Source organism: Balaenoptera physalus, assembly GCF_965194825.1.
Source record: "Balaenoptera physalus genome assembly, chromosome: 20".
Lineage (NCBI taxonomy): Eukaryota > Metazoa > Chordata > Mammalia > Artiodactyla > Balaenopteridae > Balaenoptera > Balaenoptera physalus.
In genome coordinates this window covers 547,461-561,492 of record NC_138901.1, presented here as the reverse complement: position 1 = coordinate 561,492, position 14,032 = coordinate 547,461, and the positions used below count along the sequence as shown (strand labels likewise).

At 54.0% G+C, this 14,032-nt stretch overlaps 1 protein-coding gene across 3 annotated transcripts in view; it reads left to right on the top strand.

Annotated features, from left to right (window-relative positions):
• The window catches only part of PRKCA (protein kinase C alpha), a 368,584-nt gene that overhangs the window by 322,759 nt on the left and 31,793 nt on the right, over nt 1-14,032 (top strand). For all 3 annotated transcript variants that reach the window (XM_082441894.1, XM_082441892.1, XM_082441893.1), the window contains 3 exons: nt 1,969-2,060; nt 3,978-4,040; nt 4,920-5,058. In XM_082441894.1, coding sequence (XP_082298020.1) covers nt 1,969-2,060; nt 3,978-4,040; nt 4,920-5,058 — 294 coding nt within the window. The remainder of the gene's footprint in view (nt 1-1,968; nt 2,061-3,977; nt 4,041-4,919; nt 5,059-14,032) is intronic.

The window sequence follows — 14,032 nt, the reverse complement described above, 5'->3', positions numbered from 1 at the left end:
AACCACACGGGGTCCTCGGAGTCCGAGCCAGCCTTCCGCCTGGGAAGAGACAAAACGTGGGGACCTCTCAGCCCCCCACCCTCCTCTGCCGAGCGGCCTGGGTACCACTGGTAGATTCGGGGCACCCCCCCTCCGTGTGATGTGCCCTACTTAGAGACTTAGCGTTAATTCCGTTTAGTTCCGTGAATGCCTAGAGCAAAGGTTTCCTTAACACACGCCAGGCAATATGTTGAGACTTGGAGACACAAAACAGTAACTCACAGTCCTGGCTTGTTAAGACCCCCGGTCCAGCTGTCAGAGCATCAGGAGACCCACTGTCGTGACAGAGTGTGTTCTTGAATGCGCACGGCAGTGGGTGGCAGCCTGGCCTGCTTTGTATGGCCTGTGAGCTCTGAGAAAGGTTTAAACAAAGTACTGTTTTGTAACGTGCGAACATTAGATGAAATTCTGATTTCAAGGTCCATAAATAGTCTTCTTGGGACACAGCCCTGTCCCTTCACTTACCCAGCATCTACTGCTTTCATGCTACAAAGGCAGAGCTGAGTAGTTACAAGACACACACAGAGCCTAAAATATTCACTGTCTGGCCCTTTACAGAAAACATTTGCTGAGCCCTGCCGTATAGGTTAACTAAAGAGAGGACAAAATAATTTCCAAAGCGCTAGTCAGCCGATTATGGGGCCCTGGCGTGGTGCTTGCGAGTAACCTACAAGAAATATAAATGTGTAGATGGCACCACAGTGAGGCCATCCCAAAGACGGGCCCTGCACACCTCCGCGGCTGTCCTCCTGCAGACGTGGCTCAGTGCTCAGTAGCCGTCGTGGCTACTAGCAGAGCAGCACCCTGGAGCCTCGGGCGGACAGTGGGGCTGCAGGGTGGGGCCCCAGCCACCGCGGGTCAGCCTACTACCGGCAGCCGGCCGGCCCCCTGCTCCCAGCAGCAGCTCCTGGGTAACGCCAAGGCGGGAAGTTAGCAATATGCAAAGAGGAGAAAGAAACCCAGCCCAGATCCCCTAACCCTGGTTACACTGATTTAAGCTCTGGAAAGCTACAAAGCAGAGAAATAAAATTGAAATTAAAGTTTGTAACAGGAAAGCGAGAGATTGAAGCTCCCGGAGCCGTTTCCCTGGCTGTCAGCAGCAGCTCCATCATTTTTCTTTCTCCCTGTGCATTACTTTAATGTGTAATAACCTCTGTGAAATGGTGGTGTTTTCTGGAAGAGAGCAGAGGTCAGCTTTTACCTTGTGCTGTGCTGTTACTTCCTCTTACACCCGCTCAGTCTCCCCATCTATCCCAGCGTATTGTCCTCATAAATATGCAGATTTACTTAGTTCTATGATGTATGCGCTTCATGGGGCCAACACTTAGCATGTCAGTGACAGAGAAAATCAAAAACACCATTTGGGCATAAAGAGAACATTGGATTAAGCTCTCCACGTACAGTCCCATCCCTCACAGTAAACATCATTGGGCATCTGTAATTCACAAGCCCAGCCTCACCCATGAGGTTTGCTCTCAGGAGCATCTGGGTACACTCATTACTGTACATTACTGTGGCATGCCTCCTAGACATCGCAAACCAGAACACTGGTTAAAATGAAATAATTGGCCCATATGAATTCTTCAAGCCGTCCCTAACTTAGAAGCGTATTCTGTGTGTAGGAGAAGAGGGAAGAAGGTTTGAGGCCATGCCTATGATCGGGAGTGGCAGCACGTAGCCAGGGAGCAGACAGGTTGACATAACCCGTCGTTTCAGGGTTACGTCGCGACTCTATACGTCCCCAGGCCCTCGCGCAATAGGGCTTATTACTTATTCTTTATTTGGGGGAGAAAACCGTGACCGGCTCTACTGGGCAAACCCGCCAGCGCGGCCCACATTTTACTAGTGAGACAGCAGAACACAGTTGGGAGAGTGGAGGCCGCCACCCTGCTGCTGTCAACCTGCTCACCTGTCAACCTTGGTCCTCAGGATCGGCTGTACTTCGTCATGGAATACGTCAATGGCGGGGACCTCATGTACCACATCCAGCAAGTGGGAAAATTTAAGGAGCCGCAAGCAGTGTGAGTAGTTTGTAAAGTCCCCGAACATAGACCGTGCAGCCCTCCCACCCGGGAACCTCTGCTGGGGGATCTGGAAGCGGGGCTCTGCCCGGTTTGGGGTGAAGCACTGCTACCTTCCCAGGGGCAGGTTGGTTGACAGGGTCCACCTGAACGTCTCCCCCGGAGCAGTTTCTTCTACTTCCGGCAAGTTGGAGATGCAGGTGTATAGATGCCCTGTCGCCCCGTTCCACCCTTGTCGATTGAGCCATTCACTCATTCATTGAACAAATCCAGGGGCTCTGGGTGATGGGCCGAGCAGAGGGCCTGGCTGGGGAACAAGAGAGCCTGGAAGGGGCCTCGGGGGGGCCTGACAGCATCAGGTGACGTTTCCACGGGGCCCTGGCCAAGAGGAGATGGAAGGATGGCCGGCGGAGGCGGGGCAGGTGACAGTCTGTGTGGAGGACAGAGGCCGGAGCCTAAGACTAGCCAGTGTGTGGAGAGACTTTCTGGAGGAAGAAAACCAGAACTGGGTGCCTGGGGGTGAGGAGAGAGAAGCCTGCCCAGGTGATGCCCCTGGGGGTGAGGAGAGAGGAGCCTGCCCAGGTGATGCCCCTGGGGGTGAGGAGAGAGGAGCCTGCCCAGGTGATGCCCCTTCGTAGACTGGGGAGGGGCAGCCATCCAGGAGGAGGAGGTTGCAGGGGATCACGGAGAAGGTCTCGGTTGGATGCAGGAATCGGCAGCCCCGGAGAGAGAGGTGGGCTCCAGGGAAAGACAGAGACTCATCCATCTAGAGGCGAGGCTTTGAGACCTGAAGAATCACCCCATTTTCCAGGGGCCAGGAAGTCACGGGAAATTCACAGAAGCAAATCTAAACACACAGCTCTTTTGCCCCCGGAGTGAGGATGCCCAGTGCGCAGGTGCCCTGATGAATCGAGTGGGCAGACGTTAATCGGGTTCTGGCTGATGTTCAGTCTGAAAGATAAACCTGGAGCACTTCCGGCCCGTGTGGGGTGAGCCGGTCTGGGGAAGATTCACTGGAGACAGAACAGGGCATTCTTGGGTGGACGCTAAAAACCGGAGGGGCGGGTGGCCCTGTCTCTCGTGTTGTTAGTTACAAAGCATTAAAATGCACAGGTTACAGAAGGAAGCCTGACAACACAGAGCTGTACAGAGCAAAGAGCAGAAGAGCCGCCTTCCATCATGAGCTAACAGGCTGTTCCCTTGTATTTGTGTTGCTGGAAAGTTTTTCACTTTAAAAATATAGAAAAGCATGAAAGAATCATATGAAAGTCGCCTGTGACCCCGTCTCTTCTCCCTCCTCCGCTCCTTCCCTCTCCTGCCAGCCCTCAGAGGTGCCCCCCTGTTGAGAGTTTGGTGTTGTTTCTCTGCTTGTGTAAACACGTGTGCTTATTTGAAGCCTCCCGGGTATGATGTTTACACAGGCAGCATCTTGTGTCTTCTTAGACGTCAAGAACTCCTAAACGCTGTGCAAATTTTAAAACCTCCTTCAGCACTTATTCGGAGTTTCAGATATTGACCCATGAACAATTTTGAAGCGAAGGCAGTAACTGCTTTTTATTATGAATTATTTAAAAGGGTGCATCAGGGGGCTTCCCTGGCGGTCCAGTGGTTAAGACTCTGCACTTCCAATGAAGGGGGCACAGGTTCGATCCCTGGTCGGGGAACTAAGATCCCACGTGCCTTGCAGCCAATAAATAAATAAATAATTTTTAAAAATTGTAAGAATATTGTAAAAATGAAAAAATAAAAGGGTGCATCAGGTGCAGAGGGTTGACGACACATGTAGGGCAGTGCTGATCTCTGCTGGTCCAGGGTCTTCCATTCTTTTGCCATTTCGATGCCCGGTCTTGAGGGTAAAAAGTATCCAGGAGGCCAAAGAAAGCAAGCCAGACACCTGACAGATTTTTTCTTTTGCAGGTTCTACGCAGCAGAGATTTCCATCGGGTTGTTCTTTCTTCATAAAAGAGGGATCATTTATAGGTGTGTATCGAAGCCCTGCTGGCCGCAGCACTGTGGAGGCTTTGCTGGACCTCTGGGCTCTGTGGGTGTGAGTTCTGTGATGGGGACTTACACCCACCACCATGCCCCGGGTCACGGAGACCTGCGGGGACCACCATTCTTTCCGCAGCCTCCGGGCAAATCCAAACCACCTTCTGGTTTCTGGACCTCAGAAGATCGTTTATCTCATTTCTGCTTCCGCAAGAAAACATGCTTTTCTTTTCCCTGCCAGCTCCTTCCTCTGCCTTTGACTTGGCACAGAGGTGAGGGGCCAGTGAAAGCTGCACGTCTGTTAGCCATGCTCAGCAGAGGAACACGGCGAGCTGGGAGGGGAAGGGGGCAACTGTTGAATTCGGTTCCTCCCGCTGTTGGTTACAATGAAGGGAGAATGTTCTCCAGTATTAAGCAGAGAGTAATTAGAAGACCATACGGCACGGGGCAGAATGGAAGGGACGCGGGTGACCCAGCGAGGTGGTTCTGAGCCCGTGATTTGCACACCTGGCTGTGTGTCTGATCCCTCCGGGTGTGACACTAATAAACCGGTGACTGGGGTCTCCTTAGGGCTGCTCATTTGGGATCTCTGGTGATTCACCTGCACAGCCAAGGTCCGGAATCGCTAGCTCAGTCATTTAGTCATTTGTTCAGTCTGCATTTCCTAAGTACCTGCTGCATGCTAGGCACTACACTGGGCTCTAGAGATGGAAAAATAAATAAGTCATAATTCCCGGTCCCAGCACTCCCGCGACTGTAGTTAATGTGCCATTGGGACGCAGCCACTCACGGGCGCTTCTGTCTCACGAGCAGCAGAGCAAAGCATGTGACATTATGGGAAGGACGCTGATGCCACCCGCTTCTTTGCAGAGACCTGAAGTTAGATAACGTCATGCTGGATTCGGAAGGACATATCAAGATTGCGGACTTCGGGATGTGTAAGGAGCACATGATGGACGGGGTCACGACCAGGACCTTCTGCGGGACCCCGGATTACATCGCCCCAGAGGTAGGACCCCGATTGGCCTGGCTTTTTAGACCAGGGCTTTCCAGCTACAGACACAGCCCCCTCGTGGGCTGAGTCACCAAGTCGATGTGCGGGGAATAAATAATACAGGAAAAGAAACCACGAGAGCTCCCCGCACAGAGGAAGGGTACGCCTTGGTTCACGGAAGTTTTGTTTTTGTTACACGTACGTGTGAGATGCGTGCATGGTAGAACGTATTTCTTACATGGTCACCAGCAAACCAGCTTAAGAAACACTGCGGGGCAAAGAAGGGAGGATCTTGCTTGTGAGAGGGCTCTGCATGGAAACACTGGGTCAAAGGTGGTTCCGATGATGCCTCTTTAGCAAAATCAGAGTGATTTATTTTTTGTTTTGTTATGGTTGGTTTATTTTTTTATTGAAGTATAGTTTATTTATAATGCGTTAGTTTCAGGTGTACAACAAAGTGATTCAGTTATATAAATGCGTATATATCGATATATATATATATTCAGATTCGTTCTCAGATTTCCTTTCCATTATGTGTTATTACAAGATATTGAATATAGTTCCCTGTGCTATACAGTAGGTCCTTGTTGTTTATCTCTTTTATGTACCGTAGTGTGTATACGTTAATCCTAATCTCCTAATTTATGCCCCCCTTCCCCTTTGATGACCATAAGTTTGGTTCCTGTGTCAGAAAATCAGTGATTCGTGCTCTCAGCGGCACACTGCAGTGGATCACGGGAAGAGCATACCCATGTGGTTCTAAGCAAAGTGGCTCCAAGATTTGTGTGTTGACAGCAGTGGCCATGCTGCATGGTCTTTGTCGTAACACATATTGAGCAGCTTTTTTCCTATTTCACAAAGCTTCCTACATGCCCGTGATGGGGTGGGTTAGAACCCTGGGTCACTGTGTAGCCACCTTTCTGTCCACGCCCCACCCTGTGGACGGCACCGTCCCTTCCCCACTGAGCTCCAGCAGGGAGGGGGTGATGGATTCCACGTTAGGCCAACCTTCAGCTCTTTGTAGAGCTCTCGTGTTAGCCGTCGGTGGCTTTGTGGTATTTATTCAGCATAGCGCCTCATGCATTTATCTCCGAGGCAGTAGCAGTAGTCAAAAAGACACACGATTGGAAATCCGACCAGTGTGAGCTGCACTCCTGACTTTATTATTTACAGGCTGTGGGAACTCAGGCAAGTTTCTCAAACTCTCTGAGCCTCCGTTTCTACAGTGGCAAGTCAAGGATAATACTGTCCGCCCTGTAGGGTTGCTCTGAGGACTAAGGTGCTAGTACGGTGTTTGCACCTGGCAACCCTCGTTACACCCGTTATTCCAAAAGGGAAGCTAATCTTTATCCCTTTGTTAAGGCTTTTTTTGCTTGCTATATTCCTAGACAGTGTAGGAACATAGGCTTAGAACATTGACTTAGAAACTTAAACTCTGAATTACGTGGGCAAAGATGGGATGTTCTCTTGATACATAACCTACGTAACCTCTTTCCCTGCAAACTCACACCTTAGTATCTCCATGCATATAATGAGCTTAAATATTTTTCAAACATGAAGGATAGAGAGACGGTACAGAAAAAAATTACAACCTCCTGCTGCAGTATTTATTCTGAAGCCTTCTACTGGCTGACATGTATTAAGCAGGCTGTGATTATTAGCTATGCCCACTCTGTGTGACACCCACCAGTTGCTCTCAGAGCTTGGTGACAGGGAATGGCAGCAGTCTGAGGGGTAAAGGTGGCTTTGAACTTCATCAAGACCAGGTCCCTGCTGATCAGACAGATAGCTTCCTGTGTTCAGTGACACCTCAGCCGTCTGACATCACCAGGGGTGACAGCGTTCCACATAGATGAAATTGTCCAAATAATTGAAGTTTGTTGCCTTTTTTTTCAAGGTTCCTCGCGGTGCTAATTTCGTATGGCTGCTATAACAACCGCCAGCTTAGTGGATTAAAACAGTGCAAATTTATTATCTTACGGTTCTGGAGGTCAGAAGCCCAGAGCAGTCTCACTGGGCTAGCGCCAGGCTGCCGGCGGGGCTGCACACCCTCCAGCAGCTCTGGGGGGAATCTGTGCCTTGTCCAGCCTCTGGGGCTTGTCTGCAGCCCTCGGCTCGTGGGCCTTCCTCCATCTTCTGTGCCAGAAGCGTAGCATCTTGTAATCTCTCTCCCTCTCCTAAGGACCTTTGGGATTACATGGGGCTCACACAGATAATCCAGGGTCATCTCCCCATCTCAAGGGGAGATGCCTTGTCGGTTGCAAGGCAAGTTGGTCCTTCGTTCACTTGACTCACTTGCCACATTGGATTCTGAGCCTCTTGCAGTCTTCCGGAAGCCTGTCCTAGAAGACCCTGGCCATTGCTGTCTCCCTGGTCACTTTTTTGGGCCAACAGAAACTAGGTTGGCCTGGAAAAGACCCTTTGAACTGAGAAGTTGTTTGCCATTTAGGAGATCGCACCTGTATGGGGCTGGCCATGTCATGCTAAGAACCTGAGGACGTGGTATCAGAGAGAGGGATGCTGGGAACATCCGTCAGGGAGAGGGATGCTGGGAACACCATTAGGGAGAGGGATGCTGGGAACATCCGTCAGGGAGAGGGATGCTGGGAACATCCGTCAGGGAGAGGGATGCTGGGAACACCATCAGGGAGAGGGATGCTGGGAACACCATCAGGGAGAGGGATGCTGGGAACATCCGTCAGGGAGAGGGATGCTGGGAACATCCGTCAGGGAGAGGGATGCTGGGAACATCCGTCAGGGAGAGGGATGCTGGGAACACCCGTCAGGGAGAGGGATGCTGGGAGCATCCGTCAGGGAGAGGGATGCTGGGAACATCCGTCAGAGAGAAGGGTGCTGGGAGCAGGCTGTCAAAGAGGGCTTTATGGAAAACCAGCTTTGGGCCTCTTAATACACACTGGATCCCATGTTCTGGCTCTGGACACCCTCAGGGTCTGTAGCCTCCATTCCTCTCCTTACACCCACTGTGCAAGCAGTCAAGGCGCACCTGCCATTTATTGAGTGTCCACTGTGTGCTGGGCACCTTCTGTACTTTCTTCTCATCACAAACCCTGTAGAGGAACAGGCCAGCAGGCCTGTCTTTCAGATGAGTGTCCGAGGCAGTCAGTAACAGCCTGGGGCCACGTTTGCTAAAAATGCTGGAATCCAGCTGCCTCCCCAGGCTCAGGCTGCCTGCAGACCTTCGCACTGCCCGCCACGCTGAACCACTCAAACGCGGGGCAGTTTGTGTGTCCACAGAGCATCCTACACGCTTTTTGTACCAAGCATGGCATCGTGGGGACACAGAAAGAGAGCACACGGGGCCTTGCCCTGGAAGTGCTTCCCGTCTAGAGGAGGTGACACAAACAGCAACCAAAATCTATACGTAGATGCCGGTTGACTTTCAATGAACAATAATCTGCCTCCTTTGGGAGCTCCGTCAGGAATAACTTTAGGTTGTTTCGCCTTTTGCTAGCATTTTCTTCATAAGGGTCCAGGAATTTGGCATATTTCACCCAAGGAATCATTGCAGGGTAGAGAAAAGACCATCTAGGTTCCAAGTTTCTGAATTTGCTCAGAGGTGAAAATAATCTTGTCCTCTGTGTAAATCTTTCTGTCAGGCAAAGGCAAAATAATTATCTTAGGTGGCATTTTCCTAAATAGGCAAAGCGGAGGCTTAAATATTTATGGCTGTTCGTTAAAAGCCTTGAAATGGGTTGATACTGTAGCATCTCCTTAACCGGTAAAGATGAGCAAAGGCAGAAAATGTCACTAACACGCAAGTTTGGCACCGAGATGGACGCTGGGAAAGGGGCACCGATCAGGAACTAATCCCTGAAGCCGACGTGAAGGGGACTTTTCGCTTTGACATAGAAAGGATCCTTCGAGGCCAGCGAGAGAGTCCTTGAGGCTTCACCTGGGTTTCATCCCCCATCTGAAAGTCAGCTATTCCGGGCGAGCGAGATGCAGTCACAAGGCAGGTTCTGCCGCAGCCGAGCGGCAGCCTGGACACTAGTATCGCCCGCCCTTTCCTGGGAGAGCGAGGCAGCGGTAGGGGCGAAGCTCTTGGAAAGTGCACCACGTGGAACCCTCGCTCTCGGCCTGGTCGTGCCGGGGTGTGTAGCCCACACGCAGAGGGCGTCACCCACAGTGTGGGCAGTGCCTGTTCCAGACCGAGCCCTCGGAATGCAGCTTCTGCTTGGTCACGCCTGATACACGAGCAGAGGCTGCGCCACTTGGTAGGAGACAAAGGTGGGATTTGCAGCCGAGGCATTCCGACCCCAAAGCCCGTGTATCCTGTGCACGTATCACAGCACCTCCAGGGAGATGAGAAGACTCCCCGAGTGAAAGAGCAGCGAGAAACGAGCACTGACCTGTTATAGACCACTTCTTCTTTAACGTCCGAGGGGTCTGAGTCGTGACCAGACCTTTCCGTCTCTGGGGCAGCGGGTCAGGATTGTGGGCCAGCTGCCCCTCCTGGGCAGCCCTCTCAGAAGCCGGGGTGAGCCAGCACCCTCCCCCTAGACCTCTCAGAAGCCGGGGTGAGCCAGCACCCTCCCCCTAGACCTCTCAGAAGCCGGGGTGAGCCAGCACCCTCCCCCTAGACCTCTCAGAAGCCGGGGTGAGCCAGCAGCTCTAAGCCCCTCCCCCTCAGGTGCTCACCGAGGGTCCACCAAGCGCCCCCTGCCAGGAGGGTCAGGGGCTGGAAGCAGTTAGGAGCGGGCCACTGCAGCCCAGGGGAGCTTGGAGATACGGGCGAGACCGTGTCCCCGGGTGACGACAGATGGCCCTCCAGCTCAGGACAACCCCAGGGGGAGAAGCCTGCGGGTCCCCCCGCCACCAGCTGCCCGCAGGCAGACGCGCACACTTCCATCTGTGTTGGGCTGGATGCGTTCGGAGAGCTGGAGACCCGTCCCGGGGGTCCCGGCCTCTCCTTTCAGCCCTGCGAGAAGGCCGGCATGGGATTGCCCGTGACGACAGCCAGAAGTCTGCATTTTTATGTAAAATATGCCTAGTTCTTCTCTCCTTCCCTCTACCTGGACCCTCCTTTCCCGGGGATCAGCCTGCTCCCTCCTTCTCCTCCTTGAAGCCTTAGCGCAAATGTCACCTCCGGGAGGTCACCTTTCCCGGCCACCCTGGTTCAGGGGGCAAACCTCCAGCCGCGTCCTTGATCCCCTTCCGCGGTGCACGTCACCCTCGGATAGACCACGTCGCATGCTCACGTGTTTACTTCTTTGTCTCCCACTGAGCTCCAGGCAGCAGGACCCTTGGCTTTTGTTCACGGGTGGGCTGCTACCCCGGGGGCAGGAAGGATGTGGGATGCGTGGGGGGGTGAGGGGCAGGCGTAGCGAGCTGTGTGTCTGGCCGTGGCCGTGGAGGGGCAGATGGGCCGGGGCACAGGGCCGAGGCTCTGGCACTGAGGGGTCAGGAGCTCCGGGGCTGGAACCCAAGGCTGATGGCAGGTGACAGAGTGTGCGGGGGCAGGGGTGTGGCCCCGCGCCCCCCCCTCACCCACTGCCGGGGATCCCCAAGGGTCCAAGGTGGAGGGAAGTCAGCTCAGGACCCGAAGGGCCAGAATACCGACCTCCCCGGAGCGTCTCCTGGCCTCTGGGGAAAGGGCTGTAGAGAGGGGCAGAGAATAAAAGAGGATCTAAAAGTCAAATGAGAAAAGACCTCATTTGGTGCACACAGCCGGGCAGCCAGGCAGTAAATTAGCCCCTGCCAAGCTGGGAAGAAATGGGGAAACGAGATGGAAAGAAACCAGTGAGTGCAGCAGCGGCGGCTCTGAGATCAGCGCCTCTGAGCCGCTGACCCCAACCCAACCCAGGCGGGCAGCCGCGGAGAAAGCCCTTGATTAAAGAAAGAGAACGATAAACCAGAAGACGCTTGCTTTCTATGAAAGGCCAACTTCCCTCTGCGTCGGGTCACGGTCCAGTGACTCCAGCGTCACAGAGAAGATGAAGCAGCCGCTTTCCCCCCAGAAACGTTTAAAGAGCCCAGGCCAGGCATTCTGGGGGGGAGTTCTTCCTTAAATTATATAACTCTTCTCAGATCTTTTCGAGGAATGATGTTGGTTTTATTATCTCATATATTTGATTGTCTGCCTGCGGCTCTTTATCTGTCTCATGATTTTCGTGGCATCAGACTTTAATGAGTTCAGCCTGTTCTCTGGAGCATTTGACCCCTTCTGGGATATTGTGGTCCATGAGACAACCCCAGTCTGTTCCTCCCCTCCCCCTCCTAGTCCTCCCTCCACAGATGACCAGCTCCTGGTGACTTAGCTGCCCCTTGATGGATGCCCGCTGCGTGTGAGACCCAGGGAAGGGCATCTCATCAACGTGAGTCTGTTTAATCCTTCAGTCAGGTCTGCAAAGTCGGTGTTATTGGCCCTGTTTTCCAGATGACGAACCCAAGGGGCAGAGATTCGTTCATTTTTCCCGTGCCCCAGATGCAGGGCAGGCCTGGGCTCTGAACCTGGGGCTGATACGCTTCTCCCTGCAGCAGCTGTGGTCCGGGGAGGAGGGCTACCCGGGGACTGACCACCTCCCTCCGGGGGTGCAAGTGAGCCTCCCTCCTTCCAGGTCCCCGTCTTTGTTCTCCAAGCACCAATGACGCCCTGATAAGTCTTTACTCCAGGAATTCCATGGCTGCATGGGTTGGCCTTTCAGTTGGGGATTTGTTTAAATCTTGTAAAAATGGGTGAGAGATCACTGAATTCCTTTTCACCTTGCCGTGGGGAGGAGGGGGTGGGTGTCTGGACGGAGATGACCAACCTGCTGTCATTGCCGGTGTGGACCACGCACTTGCCCCGTTACCTCGTTTCATTCTGACAGCGGTCCTTGGGTGAGGGGCGTTGTCCCTGTTCCCAGGCGAGGAACAGGAGTTGTGGGGAGGAGAGGAGCCCTGTGCAGGGCTCGTAGACAGCAGGTGGCGGGGCCGGGACCCTGGGCCGCCTGCCCCAAAGTGCAGGCCTGTGGCCCTCATGCCTCAGCGTCCCCTTCCACACGCATCTGTGAAGACCCACCAGACTGAAATTCTGGAAAATCTTTCTATTCCGGCCGATGAAGGACTTACAGGCACAAAATGTGTTCCTGACTCCCAGTTCGTTGCTTCACTGCACGAGTGGTTATTTTGTTCAGACTCGCAGTGAACAGTCTTGAAGAGCTCCCTGCTCAGCAGAGGAGGCTGAGGTAAGGGGGCTCCAAAGGGGGCGCGGAGCAGTGAATCCGGCCCCGCTCGCCCCCGCCTGCCACTGCAGCCTAGACCAGTGACCAGGGCCACAGTGGCCGAGCTTGAGAACCGCTCGAGGAGAGACTAGAGGCTCATGGTGGCGCATTTGATTCTGGATTAATTCAGCTCGACTCTACCTTAGCCCCTCGCAGACGTGATGTTTCTGAGAAGGAAAGACTTCCTGTTTGATTTCAGGTGGCTTTTTCTTTATCGTTGTGTAGTCAGCTCTGGCTATAGTTCTGCTCTTTTAAGAACTTGGGGTGACGTCTGTGAAATGGGTATACGACTTAGAGGGTGAAGTCTTGCCCATAAGAAGCCTGGCCTGCCTCCAGGGAAGGGCTGCATACATTCGCGTCTGTTACTTGACAGTTGTTTCAACTTGCTGCTGCTGTGTAACCACCCGAGACTTAACGGCTTAAAACCACAGCCACGTTATCGCTGGGATTCTGCCCAGCATGTGCCGGCCTCCGTGGCCCTGCTGGGCCCTGGAGGGTGGTCCGCGGGGGCCCCGGGCTGCTGGCTCTTGGCCAAGACCCACGGGTCCTCCTCTCCGTGTTCTATCCTCCGTGAGATTTCTCCTCACTCAGTAGTTTATCCAGAGCATCTCGCCACGGTGACTCCCAAGAGGGTACAACACTGAGGCACCCCAAAACGTGGAGGCCCCTTAAGCTTCACCTAGAACGTGATTACTGTGTCATTCCCACCACCTTCTCCAGGTCGGAGCAAGTCCACAGCCAGCCCGGCGTCTAGGGGAGGTGATGTAAGTACTAAATCCTGGTGGGAGGCGTGGCGCTGTCACGCTGCAGGGGCCATACAGGATGGGGGCGGGGGGCACTGTGGCCATCTTCGGGGACAGTCCCCTGCACAGCTGGCTTTGAGCTCTGTGTGGCCAGCGGAGAATCCTCAGCACAGCACCCTGCAGGGGCAGGTCTCAAAAGCGCCTGGGACCCAGGCAAGAGGGGCCCCTGCCCTGGGTTACAGAGCCGGGATCAGCAAGCTTTTTCTGCTGAGGGCTAGAGAGTAAGTGTTTCAGCCTTTGCCTTCATCTAAATTTTAGATTTCTCCAGTTTGAGCAGCTGTTCCTGCCTAAAGGCTCCAAAGACTGATAGTCTTTGTTACATGTTTTGTTTCGCATTCAGGAAACTTAAAACCATGCTTAGCTCCCAGGCTGTACCCGGCAGGGTCGGACTGGATTTGGGCTGCAGGCTGAAGTTTGTGCCCCCAACGTTACAGGGCTCTCGTCGGGCCTCCCCAGCCTGAGCCCTCCTCACGGGCTTGGGGTCTGTAGGGTCAAAGGGGCGTGCCCACCTGGGGTCTGAGAAGTCCCTCCCAGGACCTGCGCAGCCTCTCCCCGAAGCCATCGGCCTGCGGGGTGCCGCCCTGCTGGCGCAGACACGCCTGCGTCCGACGGGCAGGTGGGACAGAGCTGGGACAGAGCTGGGACAGAGCTGGGACGTGCGGGAGGCTCGTCGTGGCCGCGGTGGAGGGGGGCGGCAAGAGCAGTCAAGCGGGCCACGCCTCCGCGTCCGGGGGGCCGTCTCAGGGGCCCCTGAATCCTCCAGTCGAACCTGGCCTTCCGGTTGTTGGGAAGAATTACAGGTGGAATCATGTTCCCCCGAATTTGGTGTGTTGAAGGTGACGCCAGTGTGACTGTCTATAGGGGCAGGGCTTTCCAGGAAGTGATCACAGCCAGATGAGGCCATTAGGGTGGGGCCCCCTCGGAGAGCACTGAGGTTTTCGTGAGAGACTCCAGGAGGGCAGC